Raw genomic sequence first — 16,377 nt, 5'->3', positions numbered from 1 at the left:
CAAACCAAAAGGAAAAGTCAAAGAAAAACAAAGAACAAGCCTCAGCTATTCAGCCATCTTCCATGCGTAAGAACAAACTAGCTAAAAGGCCAAAAAAAGGGGTCAACAAAAGTTGCTAAGCTAAAGGCTACCCAAAATTCCTACGAGAAGAAAAGTCAAAATCCTAAGCTAAAACTAAAGAAACGGAAAAACTAAGAGGACCAGACAGCCCTGTGCTGTGCGGCGGTTCCCCCAGGGGGAAGAAGACTCCCTACTTCAGCCCTTCGTTCCTCCTTTTAATGTTGCCCTCTGCGAATTACCAAAAAGGACTTGTATCTCCTTATTCCAAAAATATCCTCGATTGCTTGCTATGTGAACTCTTTCCCGATAACTATCAAATTGGCCTTTATTGTGATATTTTTGTTCTACTCCCTGAAATAAATATAAATTACGAAAAGTGAGTAGAATCTAACAATTAATTCACATCAGGTCAAGTAATAGGGAAAATTAATAATAAAATAAATGATAAAATTGCAACCTATCACTTGTTATTAAGGTGTGTGATTAATATATTATTGTTGGTATTATTCATCTTCTCTCACATATACTTGTATGTTGTAAATTGCATCCCAATATACATTGATTCTATGAAATTTATCTCCTATACTCTTTTGTTAAAATTTTTTTGGGTTCTACACAGTCTAACCTTATGTTTTACTGTTTTAGTTTTCATCCCACCAATTATGATTAGATTCTAATATTCCTAAAATGCTAATTTGTAACATATCAAAAAAGAAAAGAATCCACGTAACTTATTTTCCTAATGACTGATAAACGACAAGAAGTTCCAATAACATGTTCATTTGCATCAAATTACAAAACTAGCGAAATTCACACTTTTCAATAACTTGGTGAAAGCAAAAATAAAGTATTTTCAAAACTACATCGTTAGCGCTATATATATATATATATATATATATATATATATATATATAAAGGGTTACATTAAAGACCGTAAAAAATGCTAAAAGGTGGAAAATGTCAAAATTTACAAAGAGTGCTAGTATTAAATTGTTATTTAAAGATTTAACCACTAGGAAATATCAAATTTATTTGGGGAGGATAAGAAATTATTCCTCTTCACTAAGCACCCTATTTTGTGCCTAACTTGTTATTGAGGAGTTACATATTGTTTTGTTAGTACTACATTGTCGGATTAGAATAAACAATCCTCATTGCTTATCAGTTAAGTCTATGACTAGTGATTTACTATTGATTAGTAGTTTATGACATACATATTATTACGTACAAATGCATGCTTAGATTAGATTAATACACATCAACTACCAAATAAATTATTGTAGAACCCAAATTTAGAGTTCTAATAATAATTACGTGCAGGATTATAGAACTGAAGGAATAAAATAATCGCTCGAAATATTTATGTGGGATAGAAGTAATAAATAACTCACAATATTATTGATATCTCAAAATAGTGTAAGAAAATCGCGCCACAATAAAATCTTACAAACTCATTTTGGACTCTCTTAAGAAAATATTACAATTAATTCTCTATTTATAACCTATCAGACTTATTGAAAAAGAAACCACTTACATCAACAATTATCAAATAAAACACATACTCCTAAATAACACAACTACTAAAAACTTGACTCCAATAAAACTAGTTAGTAAATAAGTAAATAAATACTTCTAAACTTCTTTTATTTTGCCAACAATTATTACTTTGCAAATAACTTAAAAAAAAAAAAAGGGAACAAACGAGGTTAGATGTTGACAGTTTCATGGGGTCCAACTTGGACTTTCCATACTATAGTGGCTCTTTCTTGTAGGGTTATAGTTCCAGTTTGCCACTTACCAGCCAACTACTTAAATTGTTCGCTTTGTCCAATTGAGCTTTAGTTACACTTGCCACCTTCTGACATTAAACTAGTTGAGTCGGTTTAACAACTATGTATTATTTTTGGTCAGAATATCTTTTGGAAACTTTGAAACACTTTTGCTTACTTCCTATTTCGTACTTCCTGCCAGTATAAATTGCCGAGCCCCAGCTTTCCATTTCTCCTGAGTTTCTTTGCTCAAATTCTGCTGCTCAAAAAATTGACAGAAAGATAGGGAGAGAGGGATTGAGAGATGGCCAGGCTAGTCCTCCTAGCGATGTTGATCACCCTGGTGGCAGCAATGGCTTCATGGGCTCAAGCCCAAGATGACACTACATGGGCCAAGCGGGTTGATTCCGGGAAAGAAGTGGTTTCCACTCTTCAATTCTACTTTCACGACGTGCTCAGCGGAAGAAACCCTAGTGCAGTAAGGATAGCCCAAGCTTCCCAGGCCAACTCTACGCCCAATGGGTTCGGATCGTTGATGATGGTGGATGATCCATTAACGGTAGGACCGGACCCTAACTCGAGACTTGTGGGGCGGGCAAGGGGAATGTACGGTTCAGCCGGTCAAACCGATTTCGGGCTCGTAATGGTGATGTGCTATGAGTTCCTAGATGGGACATACAAGGACAGCTCATTTAGCATTCTCAGCATCAACCCGGCATTAAATCCGGTTCGAGAAATGACCGTAGTGGGTGGAACCGGTTTGTTCCGGTTGGCTCGGGGATATGCTATTGCCCAAACCTACTCTTTGGATCCCACAACCGGTGATGCAGTCGTGGGCTATAATGTGACCTTAGCCACATATATTTGAGTTATTGAGTACTCAATTTTAATTTGCATTTGTTGAATAAGAGATGATCATTTCTAGGTTTGCCACGTTGAAATACATTCCCAATTGAACTTTCTGCCTGTGCTTGTTATTTATTCATTTTGTTGGGAGTTTGGTGACCACTTTTTTGACTTTGAATTAAATTCTTCCTTTAGGAATCTTTTATATCAGAGACTAGTGAGTTTAGTTCATTCGATGGCCTTGTCCTGTTGATCACATTGATGGTGGTAAAGAAGGATTTGAAGCCTTAAGCATTGTGGAAATGGTAATTCCATCCATTTGTCATAAAAAAAGTAAGAAGTTGGAACTCAATATTCAACCCCTCCCTATCTGTTATCAAAGCAGAGATCTTTAAAATGATTGTAATTCTCCTATTCATGATTGATGCGGGAGACAAAATACTTGTGGTATGTTGCATTTCTACTTTTCTTTTATGATTTTGTGAGTTCTATTAATCTTTTAATGTGGAAGGCATTACGTTACGAAATAATTTATATTGGGCATGTTTTAGATAGGCGAATGGTTAGCAACAACAAAGGTTGAAATCTTTTGAGCTAAAAGATGTTAGCATATTAAATCAAGACTCAAAAATAGAAATTTTCATATTGTTATTTAGTAGTGTTTTGGTTAAATCAAATTTTCGATAGTTTTATTGGGGTTAAGCTATAGTAATTTTATTGTTTAGAAATTAGTATTTTATTAGGAAATTTCTTGTTTAGATGCCTAAGCACATCTAAGCTGTCATGCTTTGCTTTGACCCTGACAGGCATAGCAGACTAGCAGTTGCATGGTTAACTGAGTTGTCGAAGGATGCAAACAATTAAAGGAGTTGAATTTGAGCAATAAACTATTTGACCTCAACTCGACTGAAATATGAGATCTTAAGCTCAAGCATTAAGATAAAATATAACAATTTGAGCTCGACTCAAATAAGCTCTGTCTTAAGTACTAATAGAGCTTAATTGAACTTAATCAATGCGAAGTAATATAAATAAATAATTTTGTAATGTAAAATGGATTTCAACTTATATCGATAAATGAAAATAGCAAGATAAAAATCTTAATTCATTTGATATCGTGACTATAAAGATCTTTTCATATGAGTACTGATCGAGACTAATTGAACCTAATCAACGTGAAGTAATATAAATAAATAATTTCATCATATAAGATGGATTTTGCTTTATATCGATAAATGCAAACAGTAAGATAAATATCTTAATTCATTTGATATCATCAAGATAAATATCCTTTCTTATTAGCAAATTTAGATGCATCTCACGTAAGTAAAATTTGAACATAACTTAAATGTCGTGCATCCCAATGTATTAGTGTAGTAAAATTTTACATTAATCGTATAGGACAACTAATACACATATAAAAGAATACAATAATCCATTCCAGCAAGAGCTCGAACTTCGAGCTAGCCTGATTAAAGTCAATTCGGTTAATACTGATTTATGTCAATTTCATCTGTAGCCAGTGAAGCATTGATGAGTGGTTCTGTTCGGCCTAAATAATATGGCCTAATAATCCATCAACCAATGGTCCCGAGACAACTTTAATGATAGTAGGCAGAGGCTAACGATGTTGCAGTCTTGCTGACCAGAATGATATCGAACCAGTCACCTAAATGATTATGACTTGCTGCTTTACTGTGTGCAAAGCATAAAGCAAGCACTTTGAACATCCTGGGAAGAATACACGAGGGGAGGGGAGGCAAGTGAATTTGACCTCAAACCATAGTACGAAGAGTTTCGTTTTATGCCCAACAAACAATTTAGGCCACTCAAAGCTAGGTGAAATCGCATAGTAAGTTACACGTAAAATCTGTAATTTTGCCATCAAATCTCTCTACAACCTTGTGCTTCCAAAAGAACCGCTGTAAGAGGTCTCTCTCTTTGAGAGTACTTTCTCTCTCTAGAGAGTCTTTTTCCCGTAGTGGGTGTTTTTACTCCTTTCAAAAATTAACGTCAAGTCTCCATAACTGCTTCCACATTTATAATCCAGAATCGTATTCAATTATTTCCCAATATAGATTGTTTCCATTTCCCTGATCTATGTAAGGAATTTCTAATTTGGGAGCCTAGGGTTGAACTCTGAGCTAGATCTCGCATTCAACAGGAACTATAATGCATTCAAAGATACCCAAATTTGATTCTGGTTATTTCTCTTATTATGTAGATTTTAGCGTCTGTTTCTTTTAGCTTATCTCTATTTGTTTTGTGGTTTAGGTAATTAGTGAGGAAGCATAGAAGTTACAGCTCCTTCTTGCTTAGCTAAGGAGAGGTTGCTGACCTTGGATCACTGGAGGACTGTGGTTTCTGTGAAGGATGGACGACCTGGAGAGGGTGATGAAGAAATTTACTCTTTCAAGTACAAAGAAAGAAGGCGTGTGGTTGGAGAAGGAGGAGTTCACGAAGGGAGTTGACGAATGTAGTCTGAGCTTGTTGGGGAATATCTAGGGAGAGAAGATAGCGAATATAAATGGGATTAGGAGTTTTGCGGAGCATATGTGGTTTCATCTGAAAAATTTGAAGGTAACGGAGATCCGTACTAATATGTTTCAATTTACGTTTGTTCAGAAATCAGATTTGGAACGAGCATTGAACGACAAGCCATGGATCTATGATGGCCAACCGCTAATACTTGTGAAATGGACGGAGGGAATTGAAGACGAGCAAAATGCTTTTGACAAGTGCAGAATATAGGTGCAGGTTTGGAACCTACCTCTACACTGGATCACCAAAGAGGTAGGGAGGAAGATGGGAGGAATATTCAATGAAGTCATTGAGGTAATCACCAGAGAGAGGTAGGGGGAAAGAAGGTAAAAACATGAAATTGCTAGTTGAATTTGATCTTACTAAACCTCTTCCTAGAGGCACTATGGTCAAATGTAATGGCATGATGAGATGGGTAGAATTTAGATATGAAAAATGCCCGAATTTTTGCTTTTGTTGTGAAGCCATTGGTCATAATGAGAAGAATTGTGGATTTAAAGGCTTTGATATGAAAGGTGAACAGCAATATGGTAACTGGCTGAGAGCTAGCTTTCTTAGAAGGCCGAATAGGAAGACTAATAGTAGATATGGAGGAAGTGAGAAAGAGCAAAAACAAGATAATAGCAACCCTAAGAAGTATAATACACACCAAAATAATTCCTACAGAAGGATTCAGAACTTACTTTTGACATATACAGAGGAGTTCCATAAAAAAGGTGGGAAAGAGGTAGAAAAATAAATAGGGTCTGTGGGGGATAAGGAGGTTAGAAAGGGTAAAGAGGATTGCAAGTCAAGGAGGTCAGTATGGATAGGAAAGAACAGGAGGAACGAAGTAGAACAAGAAGGGGGGTAGGAAAGCAAGATATAGAAGAAGAAGGGGTAGTTAATACTAAGGGGAAAGGTCAGAGAGCAAGAAGGAGAGGGGTAGAGGAGATAGGTGGGGAAAAATCAAAAGAGGGGTTGGGGTATGATCAGGTATGGATGGACTGTGACACTAACAAGGGGACGGAACAACTTATATCTGTTGAGGTAAGAGAGGTCATTCTAAATGTAAAAAACAAGTGGGAGGTAAAGAATGAGGAGCATAGTGCCAGTAGTAATCCTAGGGAGAAGGGTAAAGAAAGGAATTGCAGGAGCTAGAAGAGGTTAGTGCAAGAAGTAGGGAGAAGGAAACCTCTTAGTGACATTTCGAACAGTATTAATAAGGCTGAACCAGGGAAAAGGAAAGGTTCTAGTATTGAAATGGGGATGGACAGTGTACTGATACTAGTAAAGAAGATTAATCAGGAGGTGTGTTATATGGATGTGTCTGAGGTGGTGGAGCCCTCCCTTAATGGGGTTCCCAAACCCCAATGAGAGCCCTTGTGTAGAATTGTCGAGGTGTTGGGAGCCCTTTGACAGTTCCCCAATTGAAGGAGGTTGTGGTACTCCACTTCCCTTCTTTAGCAAAAGAGCAACGGTACTTCCCTGAAATCACGGGGGTCATGACGGGGCCACAGCAGTGGGTGAGGCGGGAAATGGTTGAGTTGGGTTGGGGTAGGCTAAGGTCGAGAGGTTCCGGACCTAGAAGAGAACTTTGATCTCACCATTGTCGCTAACAGGTAACCCAATCAACAGAAACAAAATTACCAACATTGATAGAGCAGTTATTGGGCATATTTTGCAGTGTTATTTTGGCCTAATTTTGGCTATTTACGGTGCTAAATACTGAGATTTAACTCATATCTCACATTCGTATGAATTATAGATGATCGGCATTAAAAATGATCTCGCGGGGTAGATTTCCAGAAGACTTGTCGTCCCAGGGCGTGACCACGCCTTGGAAGGTGGACGAAAACGAAAGACGGACCGTGGTCCATGTGGACCAGGCATATGGGATCAAAACTCCAAAAGGGAAATGGCTTTTGTAGAATCAATTGCACCAGACGTTTCCTTCTTTGACTCTTCTTGGACGGCGGCTATAAAAAGAAAAGGACAAAGCAAGATTGAGCATCATCTACTTTTTAGCCTTAGGTTCTCTTTTTCTACTTTTTGGGGAAGATTGGTCAGACGGTTTTCTTTTGGTTTTTCATTTGTTCCTTCTGCGGCTCTGGGTCAGACATTGGAGACTTTCTCCGTTGCTGTAGCTTTTGCTTTTGGCTTCTGTACAATTTTTCCTATTCGACTTTTGCTTCTACTCTCGCTCCAGGGGTACGAACACGAAACCCAACAAAGGGAAGCGAAGCTTTTTCAGCAGTTCCTACGTTAATTCATCTTTTTCAATTCTTCGGCAATTAATTGAATGAATTCATTTAAGTCACGCGGGATTGATACGATGAGGAGCGGCTAATTTTCTCCTCTACCCAAAGGTTGACGCGAGGGCGCGGTCCATAAAATCTGTGAGATCTAATCGAATCTTCATTATTTCTTCCAATTTATTGCTATTCGTGCATTTTCTGAATTAATTGTTCATGGGTATTTGATTAATTGAATATCAACGGCCGGGTATTTGATTTAATTTAATAGCCTACTGCCACGTTAATTAAATAGAATCCGTAATTGTTCATTTAATTGACACCTCGTGGCAACCACCATAATTGGTTTTATGATGGGGAAACGCAAGATCTAGCTTAAATAAACCCTCTTAGCGTGTTTATTGGTTAGGGTTGGGTTCTTCTAGCTTTAATGCAATTGGGTAATTAAATTCCTACGATCGTACCTAGGGTTGTTATCTGGTTAGGGAAGCAGTCAATGGTCGTACCTTGACTGTCGAAAAGGTAAGGAAGAATTGGTTGTCAGAGCTTATTGATAACTATAACCAACCTAGTGATGAATGGGTGAAATATCTTTGCATCGATGATCATTTAATTGGACCGTGCCTGAGCAGTTGATCCTTTGGGTGGAATTTTGTTAATTGCTATTTTTAGTGAATTGTGCTTTGTGAGTTAGTTTTGAATTTTGTTTGTTTTATTTTATGTTATTTTTATTTGCCTCCCATTGAAAATCCCCCAATTTCATTCTACTAATTTGGAAAGAAATAATTTTCTACCTGCTCCCTGTGGAATCGACCCTACTTGCCATTGTACGCAAAATTAGTATTTTTATAGACAAATCCGGTATATCGGATCAAGCAAACTCTTCGGGAACAGGGTGAATCAAGTAACCCATTGCACACCTAGTGTCCCTGCTCCAGTACTTGGATTTGTTCTATAATTATTTAATTAAGGTGGTAATTAGGATTTTTTAGTAATTATTATTGCACAGGTTCGGCACCTGTCAATTTTTGGCGCCGTTGCCGGGGAGCTGGCGTTTGGATTATTTGTTTCTTTTCAAATTCAGTTTTTATTTTATTTTATTCTTCTTGGTATTTTTGCTAGTTTATGCCCCGTTCTTCTCGCACAGGTGAATTGATATACGACGCGGAGGTTGAGAAGGTAGCGCGTAAGCGGAGGCAAGAGACCAAGAGACGAAAAGAAGGGCACTCATTTATTGCAAACGAGTCAGTAGAAGACGAAATAAGCATGGCCAACACCCAAACATTAAGGGAGTTGGCTGCCCCGGAACTGACTCACCAGCCCTTGTGCATCACATTCCCTACTTTGGCTGAGAATACGGCTTTCGAACTGAAGTCGGGGTTGATTCACCTCTTACCTTCTTTCCATGGTCTCTCTGGCGAAGAACCCCACAAACACGTCAAGGAGTTCGAGGTGGTTTGCTCTAGTATGAAACCTCCTGGGGTCACTGAAGAGCAAATTAGACTGAGAGCCTTCCCTTTTTCCCTCAAGGATGCAGCGAAGGATTGGTTATACTACCTACCCACAGGTAGTATCACAACATGGGCCCAACTTAAGAAGAAATTTTTAGAAAAATTCTTCCCTGCCTCCCGGGCTGCAAGTCTAAAAAAAGAAATATGTAGTATTAAACAGTATCCCGGGGAGTCCCTATATGATTATTGGGAAAGATTCAATAAGTTGTGCACTAGATGCCCACAGCATCAAATTAGTGAACAACTATTGATCCAATACTTTTATGAGGGACTACAGACGTCCGACAGGAGTATCATTGATGCAGCAAGTGGGGGAGTATTAGCAAACAAAACACCAAGGGAAGCATGGCTACTCATTGAGTCGATGGCAGAAAATTCTCAACAGTTTGGCTTCCGTGAGAGTAACCCTACCCGTAGGGTTAATGAGGTGGAGACGACATCTATTCAGCAACAGTTGTCGGAGCTGACATCCATTGTTCGACAATTAGCTGTGAGAAATGTGCCCCAAGTAAAAGCCTGTGGAATCTGCACAAATATGGGCCACCCTACTGACTCATGTCCTCTGTTGCAAGAGAATGGGGCTGAACAAGTGAACATGGCTGGAGGCGTGCCCGCGCCTCGTAGACAGTACGATCCATACTCCAACACATACAATCCGGGTTGGCGAGACCACCCCAATTTCAGTTATGGTAATAAGCCACATAATTCATTTTCTGATCGTCCACCAGGATTCCAGCAACCGTGGCAACAAAAGTCTCAACCCTCGTCCTCCAATTCAGGAAGCTCTTTGGAGGAAATTGTCAAGAGTTTGGCCATGACTACCACTCAACTCGTCACAACCACCACTCAGCTCCAGCAGGAGACAAGGTCCTTAGTCGCGAGTACTACTCAGTTCCAATAGGACACCAAAGCAGGCATGAAGGACATGGAGATTCGAATGAGTCAAATGGCAACTGCCATTAACCGCCTGGAGTCCCACGTCTATGGGAAATTGCCATCACAATCCGAGGCAAATCCCAAGAATGTAAGCGCCATGACATTAAGGAGTGGCAAAGAGGTGGAAGGACCTAAGTTGGTAAATTCGAAAAGCAAAAGTGAGGAATAGATAGAAAAGGGAATTGAAGAGGAAGAGCGTATTCGGAAAGAGTCTAAGGTAACATCTATTCCTTCGATCCCTATTAAATCTTATCTAGCTCCTTTTCCTTGCAGATTGGAAAAAACAAAGGGGGCAGAAAAGGAAAAAGAAATCCTAGATGTGTTCCGCAAAGTTCAAGTAAACATCCCCCTATTGGACGCGATCAAGCAGATACTCAAGTACGCAAAGTTCTTGAAAGACTTGTGCGTTAACAAAAGAAAGTTAAGGGGTGATGAAAGAGTGATGGTAGGAGAGAATGTATCAGCTGTACTTCAAAGGAAACTCCCACCCAAATGCGGAGATCCAGGTATGTTTGCTATCCCCTGTAAGATTGGTCATTCTAGTATCAAAAATGCCATGATAGATTTAGGAGCTTCTATTAATGTGATGCCTAAGTCAATCTATGATTCGCTAAATTTAGGACCTTTAAAAGAAACGGGGATAATAATTCAATTGGCTGATCGTACATGTGCTTATCCGGATGGGATAGTTAAGGATGTTTTAGTGCAAATAGATGGATTAATTTTTTCTGCTGATTTTTATGTGCTTTACATGGATGATAGAAGTGCCCTAAATCCATCACCCATTATATTAGGAATACCATTTTTGAGTACTGCCCAAACTAAAATTGATGTTAGTAAGGGTACTCTCACGATGAAATTTGATGGAGAAATAGTCCACTTTAATATTTTTGATACAATGAAATATCCTGTTAACTCTCATTCTGTGTTTGCTATGTATGCCACTAATCCCTCTGTGCAAGAATTTTCTAAGTTTCCTTATAGGGGTAAATCCAAGGTTGCTGCGAACAAGTCCTATAGGATAAAAGCAATTCATGAGGTAAAAATGGAGAGAAAATTTAGGAAAAAAGTTGCACTCAATGGCCATGTGGATCCTGGAGGAGGGCCACCAATTACAAGGAAAATTCAATTACATCCAGACTAAAGAGTGGTGTTATGTCTAGCCAAAGACATTAAAGAAAGGCGCTGCTTGGGAGGCAACCCAAGCCTTCTTTTGTTTTAGTTTTCTTATATTTTTGAAGTTTTTGTTAAGTGTTAGTGTCATTTAGTGGGTTGTTATTTTGTGACAGGAAGTTGGCAGCTAGACATACCCACGCTAGGTCATCACACCTAAGGAATGGAGTTTTGGAATTGACGGTCAGACGACTATAACTTCTAAGGCGTGCCCACGCCTTCCAACACTTCCGAAAAAGAAACTTCAGTCTTCTCCTTCCTGTTGGTGTTACGTCCGCCGCCACCACACCACCTTGTACACGCAGCCGTCTCACCTCCTCCGCCTTAGTGTCTCACTTTCTCTCCCCAGTGGTCAGGGAAGTTTCTTTTCTTTTCCCCTAATACTTCATTTGTCTTTTCTACATTGAGAACAATGTAGGTTTTAGGTGTGGGGGGATTAATGGCTTCCATTATTTTTTTTCTTTGTTACTTAAAAAAAAACAAAAAACAAAAAACAAAAAAAACAAAAACAAAAACAAAACAAAAACAAAATGAAAAATAAAATAAAATATTGTAGTTAGGCGGCTTTTTGGCTATTTCTATGCTTGTTAGTATTAGGGCATGTTGCTGTGATGAATGACACAATCAAAGTGAGTGGGTATGTGGTCGAATATACTAGCTGTGCATTTTGTTTCCCTTGGTAGTGTCGTTGAATGTTGAATATGCTGGAATTGACCCATTCTTGTAACTTTTGGGGGAGTTTTTGAGCCTTATATGAGCACATTATTCTTGTTTGCTCTATTTTTGTTTGATTGAGTGGGTATCACACATGGTATTGGCATTCTAGAACTTGCTAGTTTATACATGTCAATGCCACATTTTTGTTGAATTGGATGCATTTGAAATGATATGGGCATTTAGGATTTAACCCTCTTTAGCTATCTAAAAAAATCAAGCCCTCATCTTATCTCCCAATAGTGAACTAATTTGAGCTTTTGTCCTTCGTTTCTGGTTGTTATCCGTGTTTGTTAATCCAAACCCTCTTTAAACTTTCTTGTTTACCCCTGTGTTGTCAAGGGATGCCTGAATTTCATCATTTGTGCAAAGCAAACAAAATTGGGGTTGCAAGTGCTGTTAGATTAGGAGCTATATGATGCTATCCTTGTATAAAGAAGGGAAAATTGGAAAAAGGCCACTGACCAGAGGACTTTGGCTTACAGGGCGTGCCCACGCCTTACAGGACTTTCTCCTTAAAAAAAAAAAAAAATCCTGAAGAGACCTCGTGACCAGAGGACTATGGGGTACAAGGCGTGCCCACGCCTTGCGAGCAGTATTCAATCCAAAAAAAAAAAAGAGAGAAAGAGAAAAAAATTGGGGACACTTGTACAAAGGGTACAGCAAATGAAAACTGCCTTGTTTGTGAAACTCCTCCGGTGAAGCACTGTGGTTATTGGTGGGTTTCGGACATTTTCTTGACACTTTACCCCCTATCTATATCTTCTTAACCCGCCTTTCACCTGAGCCCCATTACAACCTTATTAAAGCCCCTTTGATTTATGTGTTTAGTTCACTTTTAAGTGGTGGAGATATGATGAATGTGCAAGCGTATGGTAATGGCATTCCGTGATGTTGATTTGAGCGTTCTTAGTATTCATATATATTCTTTGAATTACAACAGGTCTGGTGTGCTCTACTTTTGGTGATATTGTCAGGGACATTAGATGCTTGTGTTAGTATAGACTACTGCATGACCTCCGCTCTCTTGGTTGTACTTCTGAGCTTTGAAATGCTTGAGGGCAAGCATTGTCTAGGTGTGGGGGGATTTGATAGAGCAGTTATTGGGCATATTTTGCAGTGTTATTTTGGCCTAATTTTGGCTATTTACGGTGCTAAATACTGAGATTTAACTCATATCTCACATTCGTATGAATTATAGGTGATCGGCATTAAAAATGATCTCGCGGGGTAGATTTCCAGAAGACTTGTCGTCCCAGGGCGTGACCACGCCTTGGAAGGTGGACGAAACCGAAAGACGGACCGTGGTCCATGTGGACCAGGCACATGGGATCAAAACTCCAAAAGGGAAATGGCTTTTGTAGAATCAATTGCACCAGACGTTTCCTTCTTTGACTCTTCTTGGACGGCGGCTATAAAAAGAAAAGGACAAAGCAAGATTGAGCATCATCTATTTTTTAGCCTTAGGTTCTCTTTTTCTACTTTTTGGGGAAGATTGGTCAGACGGTTTTCTTTTGGTTTTTCTTTTGTTCCTTCTGCGGCTCTGGGTCAGACATTGGAGACTTTCTCCGTTGCTGTAGCTTTTGCTTTTGGCTTCTGTACAATTTTTCCTATTCGACTTTTGCTTCTACTCTCGCTCCAGGGGTACGAACACGAAACCCAACAAAGGGAAGCGAAGCTTTTTCAGCAGTTCCTACATTAATTCATCTTTTTCAATTCTTCGGCAATTAATTGAATGAATTCAATTAAGTCACGCGGGATTGATATGATGAGGAACGGCTAATTTTCTCGTCTACCCAAAGGTTGACGCGAGGGCGCGGTCCATAAAATCTGTGAGATCTAATCGAATCTTCATTATTTCTTCCAATTTATTGCTATTCGTGTATTTTCTGAATTAATTGTTCATGGGTATTTGATTAATTGAATATCAACGGCCGGGTATTTGATTTAATTTAATAGCCTACTGCCACATTAATTAAATAGAATCCGTAATTGTTCATTTAATTGACACCTCGTGGCAACCACCATAATTGGTTTTATGATGGGGAAACGCAAGATCTAGCTTAAATAAACCCTCTTAGCGTGTTTATTGGTTAGAGTTGGGTTCTTCTAGTTTTAATGCAATTGGGTAATTAAATTCCTACGGTCGTACCTAGAGTTGTTATCTGATTAGGGAAGCAGTCAATGGTCGTACCTTGACTGTCGAAAAGGTAAGGAAGAATTGGTTGTCAGAGCTTATTGATAACTATAACCAATCTAGTGATGAATTGGTGAAATATCTTTGCATCGATGATCATTTAATTGGACCGTGCCTGAGCAGTTGATCCTTTGGGTGGAATTTTGTTAATTGCTATTTTTAGTGAATTGTGCTTTATGAGTTAGTTTTGAATTTTGTTTGTTTTATTTTATGTTATTTTTATTTGCCTCCCATTGAAAATCCCCCAATTTCGTTCTACTAATTTGGAAAGAAATAATTTTCTACCTGCTCCCTGTGGAATCGACCCTACTTGCCATTGTACGCAAAATTAGTATTTTTATAGACAAATCCGGTATATCGGATCAAGCAAACTCTTCGGGAACAGGGTGAATCAAGTAACCCATTGCACACCTAGGGTCCCTGCTCCAGTACTTGGATTTGTTCTATAATTATTTAATTAAGGTGGTAATTAGGATTTTTTAGTAATTATTATTGCACAGGTTCGGCACCTGTCAAACATATAGAGGAACAAGTAAATGCAGATCAGTAGAAATCAATATCCTCTAGTGAAGTCAACAATCAACCCAATAAGCACAGGTATCTCCCAATTCAAAAGGGTAGTGCATAATAAATGGCCCACCAAATTAGCAATGTAAAGCCCTGAGCAATTTATGCCCAATAATTCAATCAGTACCAGGAAACCACCCCAAACAATGTAACATCTAAACTCCACGGGCAAAGGACGTCCAACCAATTTCACTCAAACTATGAGCAGCGTTCATGTCTAAACAAATTAACAAATTTCAGCAATTAGACACAGTTCCACCCAAAATCGTAAAAAACTATCACAGTTTTACACAACTTAACCAACTGAGATTAGCAAATGCCCCAAGAAACCGACAAAACAAGCAATAGTAGTTCAAAATTTGGACTACAACTAAATCAAAATGTTGTGTCAGTTTGCAATCAGATGGCCAACCAACTAGAACCAAGTATCAACAAATGTAGTTATAATACCCCAACCAATACCACTGGTGCACAACAAAAATTAAATCAGCCACAAGAGCCTCTTAGAAAGCGCAACCAATGTAAATAAGCAAAGATAAGTGTCGCAGGCACCTCCCAATTTAACAAACAATCGCAGAAAATTACCCACAGTTCGACACAAATTATACAAATTAGACACAATCGGACCCAAAATCGTAAAAAATTGTCTCCAATTGGACAGTCAATTACCCAATTCAACCTGCTAAAATTAGCGATTGACCCAAGAAGAGGGCAATTCCAACAACAACGGTTTAGAAGCTGGACAGAAACAGCTCAATCACAAATGCTCGGTAGTCACAACTCGATCAATTAGGCAACCAATAACACAGAATTAACAAAAGGTAAAACAACTACCATCGCCAGTACCACTGGTGAATGCATAGGGAAAAACTAAATCAAATTGCCAACTCAAATTTTATCCCCACAGATGAAAATAAAGGCCTCGAGTAGTCAAAACCCAATCAATGCTTAACAATGTAATCAGTACCAGAAAATATCCCCAAATGGAGCAGCAAAGAAACATAATATCACCCGAAAATTAAACCCAGAAAACGGCCAATTCAGCTCTTGCTCTATCCATCAAAACAATACTAAAACAAGGGTAGAAAGCGAGTACCTCCGACGTGCTGATGGAGGAGAAAGAGAGATGCGCGCGGAGTGAGCTCGTGGAGGGGGTGGAGCTGCTGGTGGTGTGCGGCTATCGGTGTGCGGCTGTGAGCTCGCGATGATGAGCGAGGGAGGCGCGCGGCTGCTTGTGGCGTTGGTGGAGCGTGAGCTGCGTGGGAGGGAGAAATATCTGGTGGCGGAGGCTTCAAACGGCGAGGCGCGGTAGAGTGTGAGCTCGAGAGGGAGAGTGAGGGGATAAGAGCTGAGGTGGCCGAGAGGGTGGAGCTTGGAGGCGGCGGCGATGGCAGCTGGGCAACGGGGAACTGGCGGCGCATGGCTGCTTGGCGGGCTTCAGGTGGCGCGAGGTGAGTGATGGACCGCGAGGTGAAGGGAGAGGGCCGCGTGCGACGGGCGGAGAACGGCGAGCTAGGTGCGGCTGGGCAGAGCTGGAAGCGAGCTGGAGGGAGGCAGTGGCACGCGGCGAGTAGTGGCGGAGAGAGACGAGCTGCGCTGCTCAGCCGCGAGGGTGGGCGAGCGTCGGGGCTTCTGGAGGACGTCACTAGCGGCGGTCGGCGAGGCGAGTGGCTGGCGATGGGCAATGGCGTGCGATGGGGAGTTGATGCAAAGTAGGTGGTGGCGAATGGAGGGCAGCCGAAAGAAGAAATAAAAGAAAAGGGAAGCAGGGTAGCGGGGAAGAAAGAAAGAAGAAGAAAGAAAGAAAAAAGAAAAAGGAAAAAAAATAG

General features: G+C 39.7%; 2 protein-coding genes and 1 non-coding gene across 3 annotated transcripts; 2 read left to right on the top strand and 1 right to left on the bottom strand.

The window, feature by feature from the left end:
- The first annotated feature begins 1,924 nt into the window (after nt 1-1,924).
- LOC113706468 (dirigent protein 23-like) lies at nt 1,925-2,770 on the top strand. The gene has a single exon (XM_027228375.2). The coding sequence runs from the start codon at nt 2,134-2,136 to the stop codon at nt 2,695-2,697; it is 564 nt and encodes a 187-aa protein (XP_027084176.1). The 5' UTR covers nt 1,925-2,133; the 3' UTR covers nt 2,698-2,770.
- A 5,805-nt stretch (nt 2,771-8,575) lies between these two features.
- On the top strand, nt 8,576-9,862 carry LOC113707109 (uncharacterized). The gene has a single exon (XM_027229269.2). The coding sequence runs from the start codon at nt 8,576-8,578 to the stop codon at nt 9,860-9,862; it is 1,287 nt and encodes a 428-aa protein (XP_027085070.1).
- LOC113707496 (small nucleolar RNA R71) lies at nt 9,089-9,195 on the bottom strand. The gene has a single exon (XR_003452225.1). It is a non-coding gene; the product is annotated as a small nucleolar RNA R71 (small nucleolar RNA).
- Nucleotides 9,863-16,377: the final 6,515 nt, after the last annotated feature.

Source organism: Coffea arabica, chromosome 8c, assembly GCF_036785885.1.
Source record: "Coffea arabica cultivar ET-39 chromosome 8c, Coffea Arabica ET-39 HiFi, whole genome shotgun sequence".
Classification (NCBI taxonomy): Eukaryota; Viridiplantae; Streptophyta; class Magnoliopsida; order Gentianales; family Rubiaceae; genus Coffea; species Coffea arabica.
The sequence above is the reverse complement of the archived record's forward strand: the minus strand, read 5'-3'. Positions and strand labels throughout refer to the sequence as shown.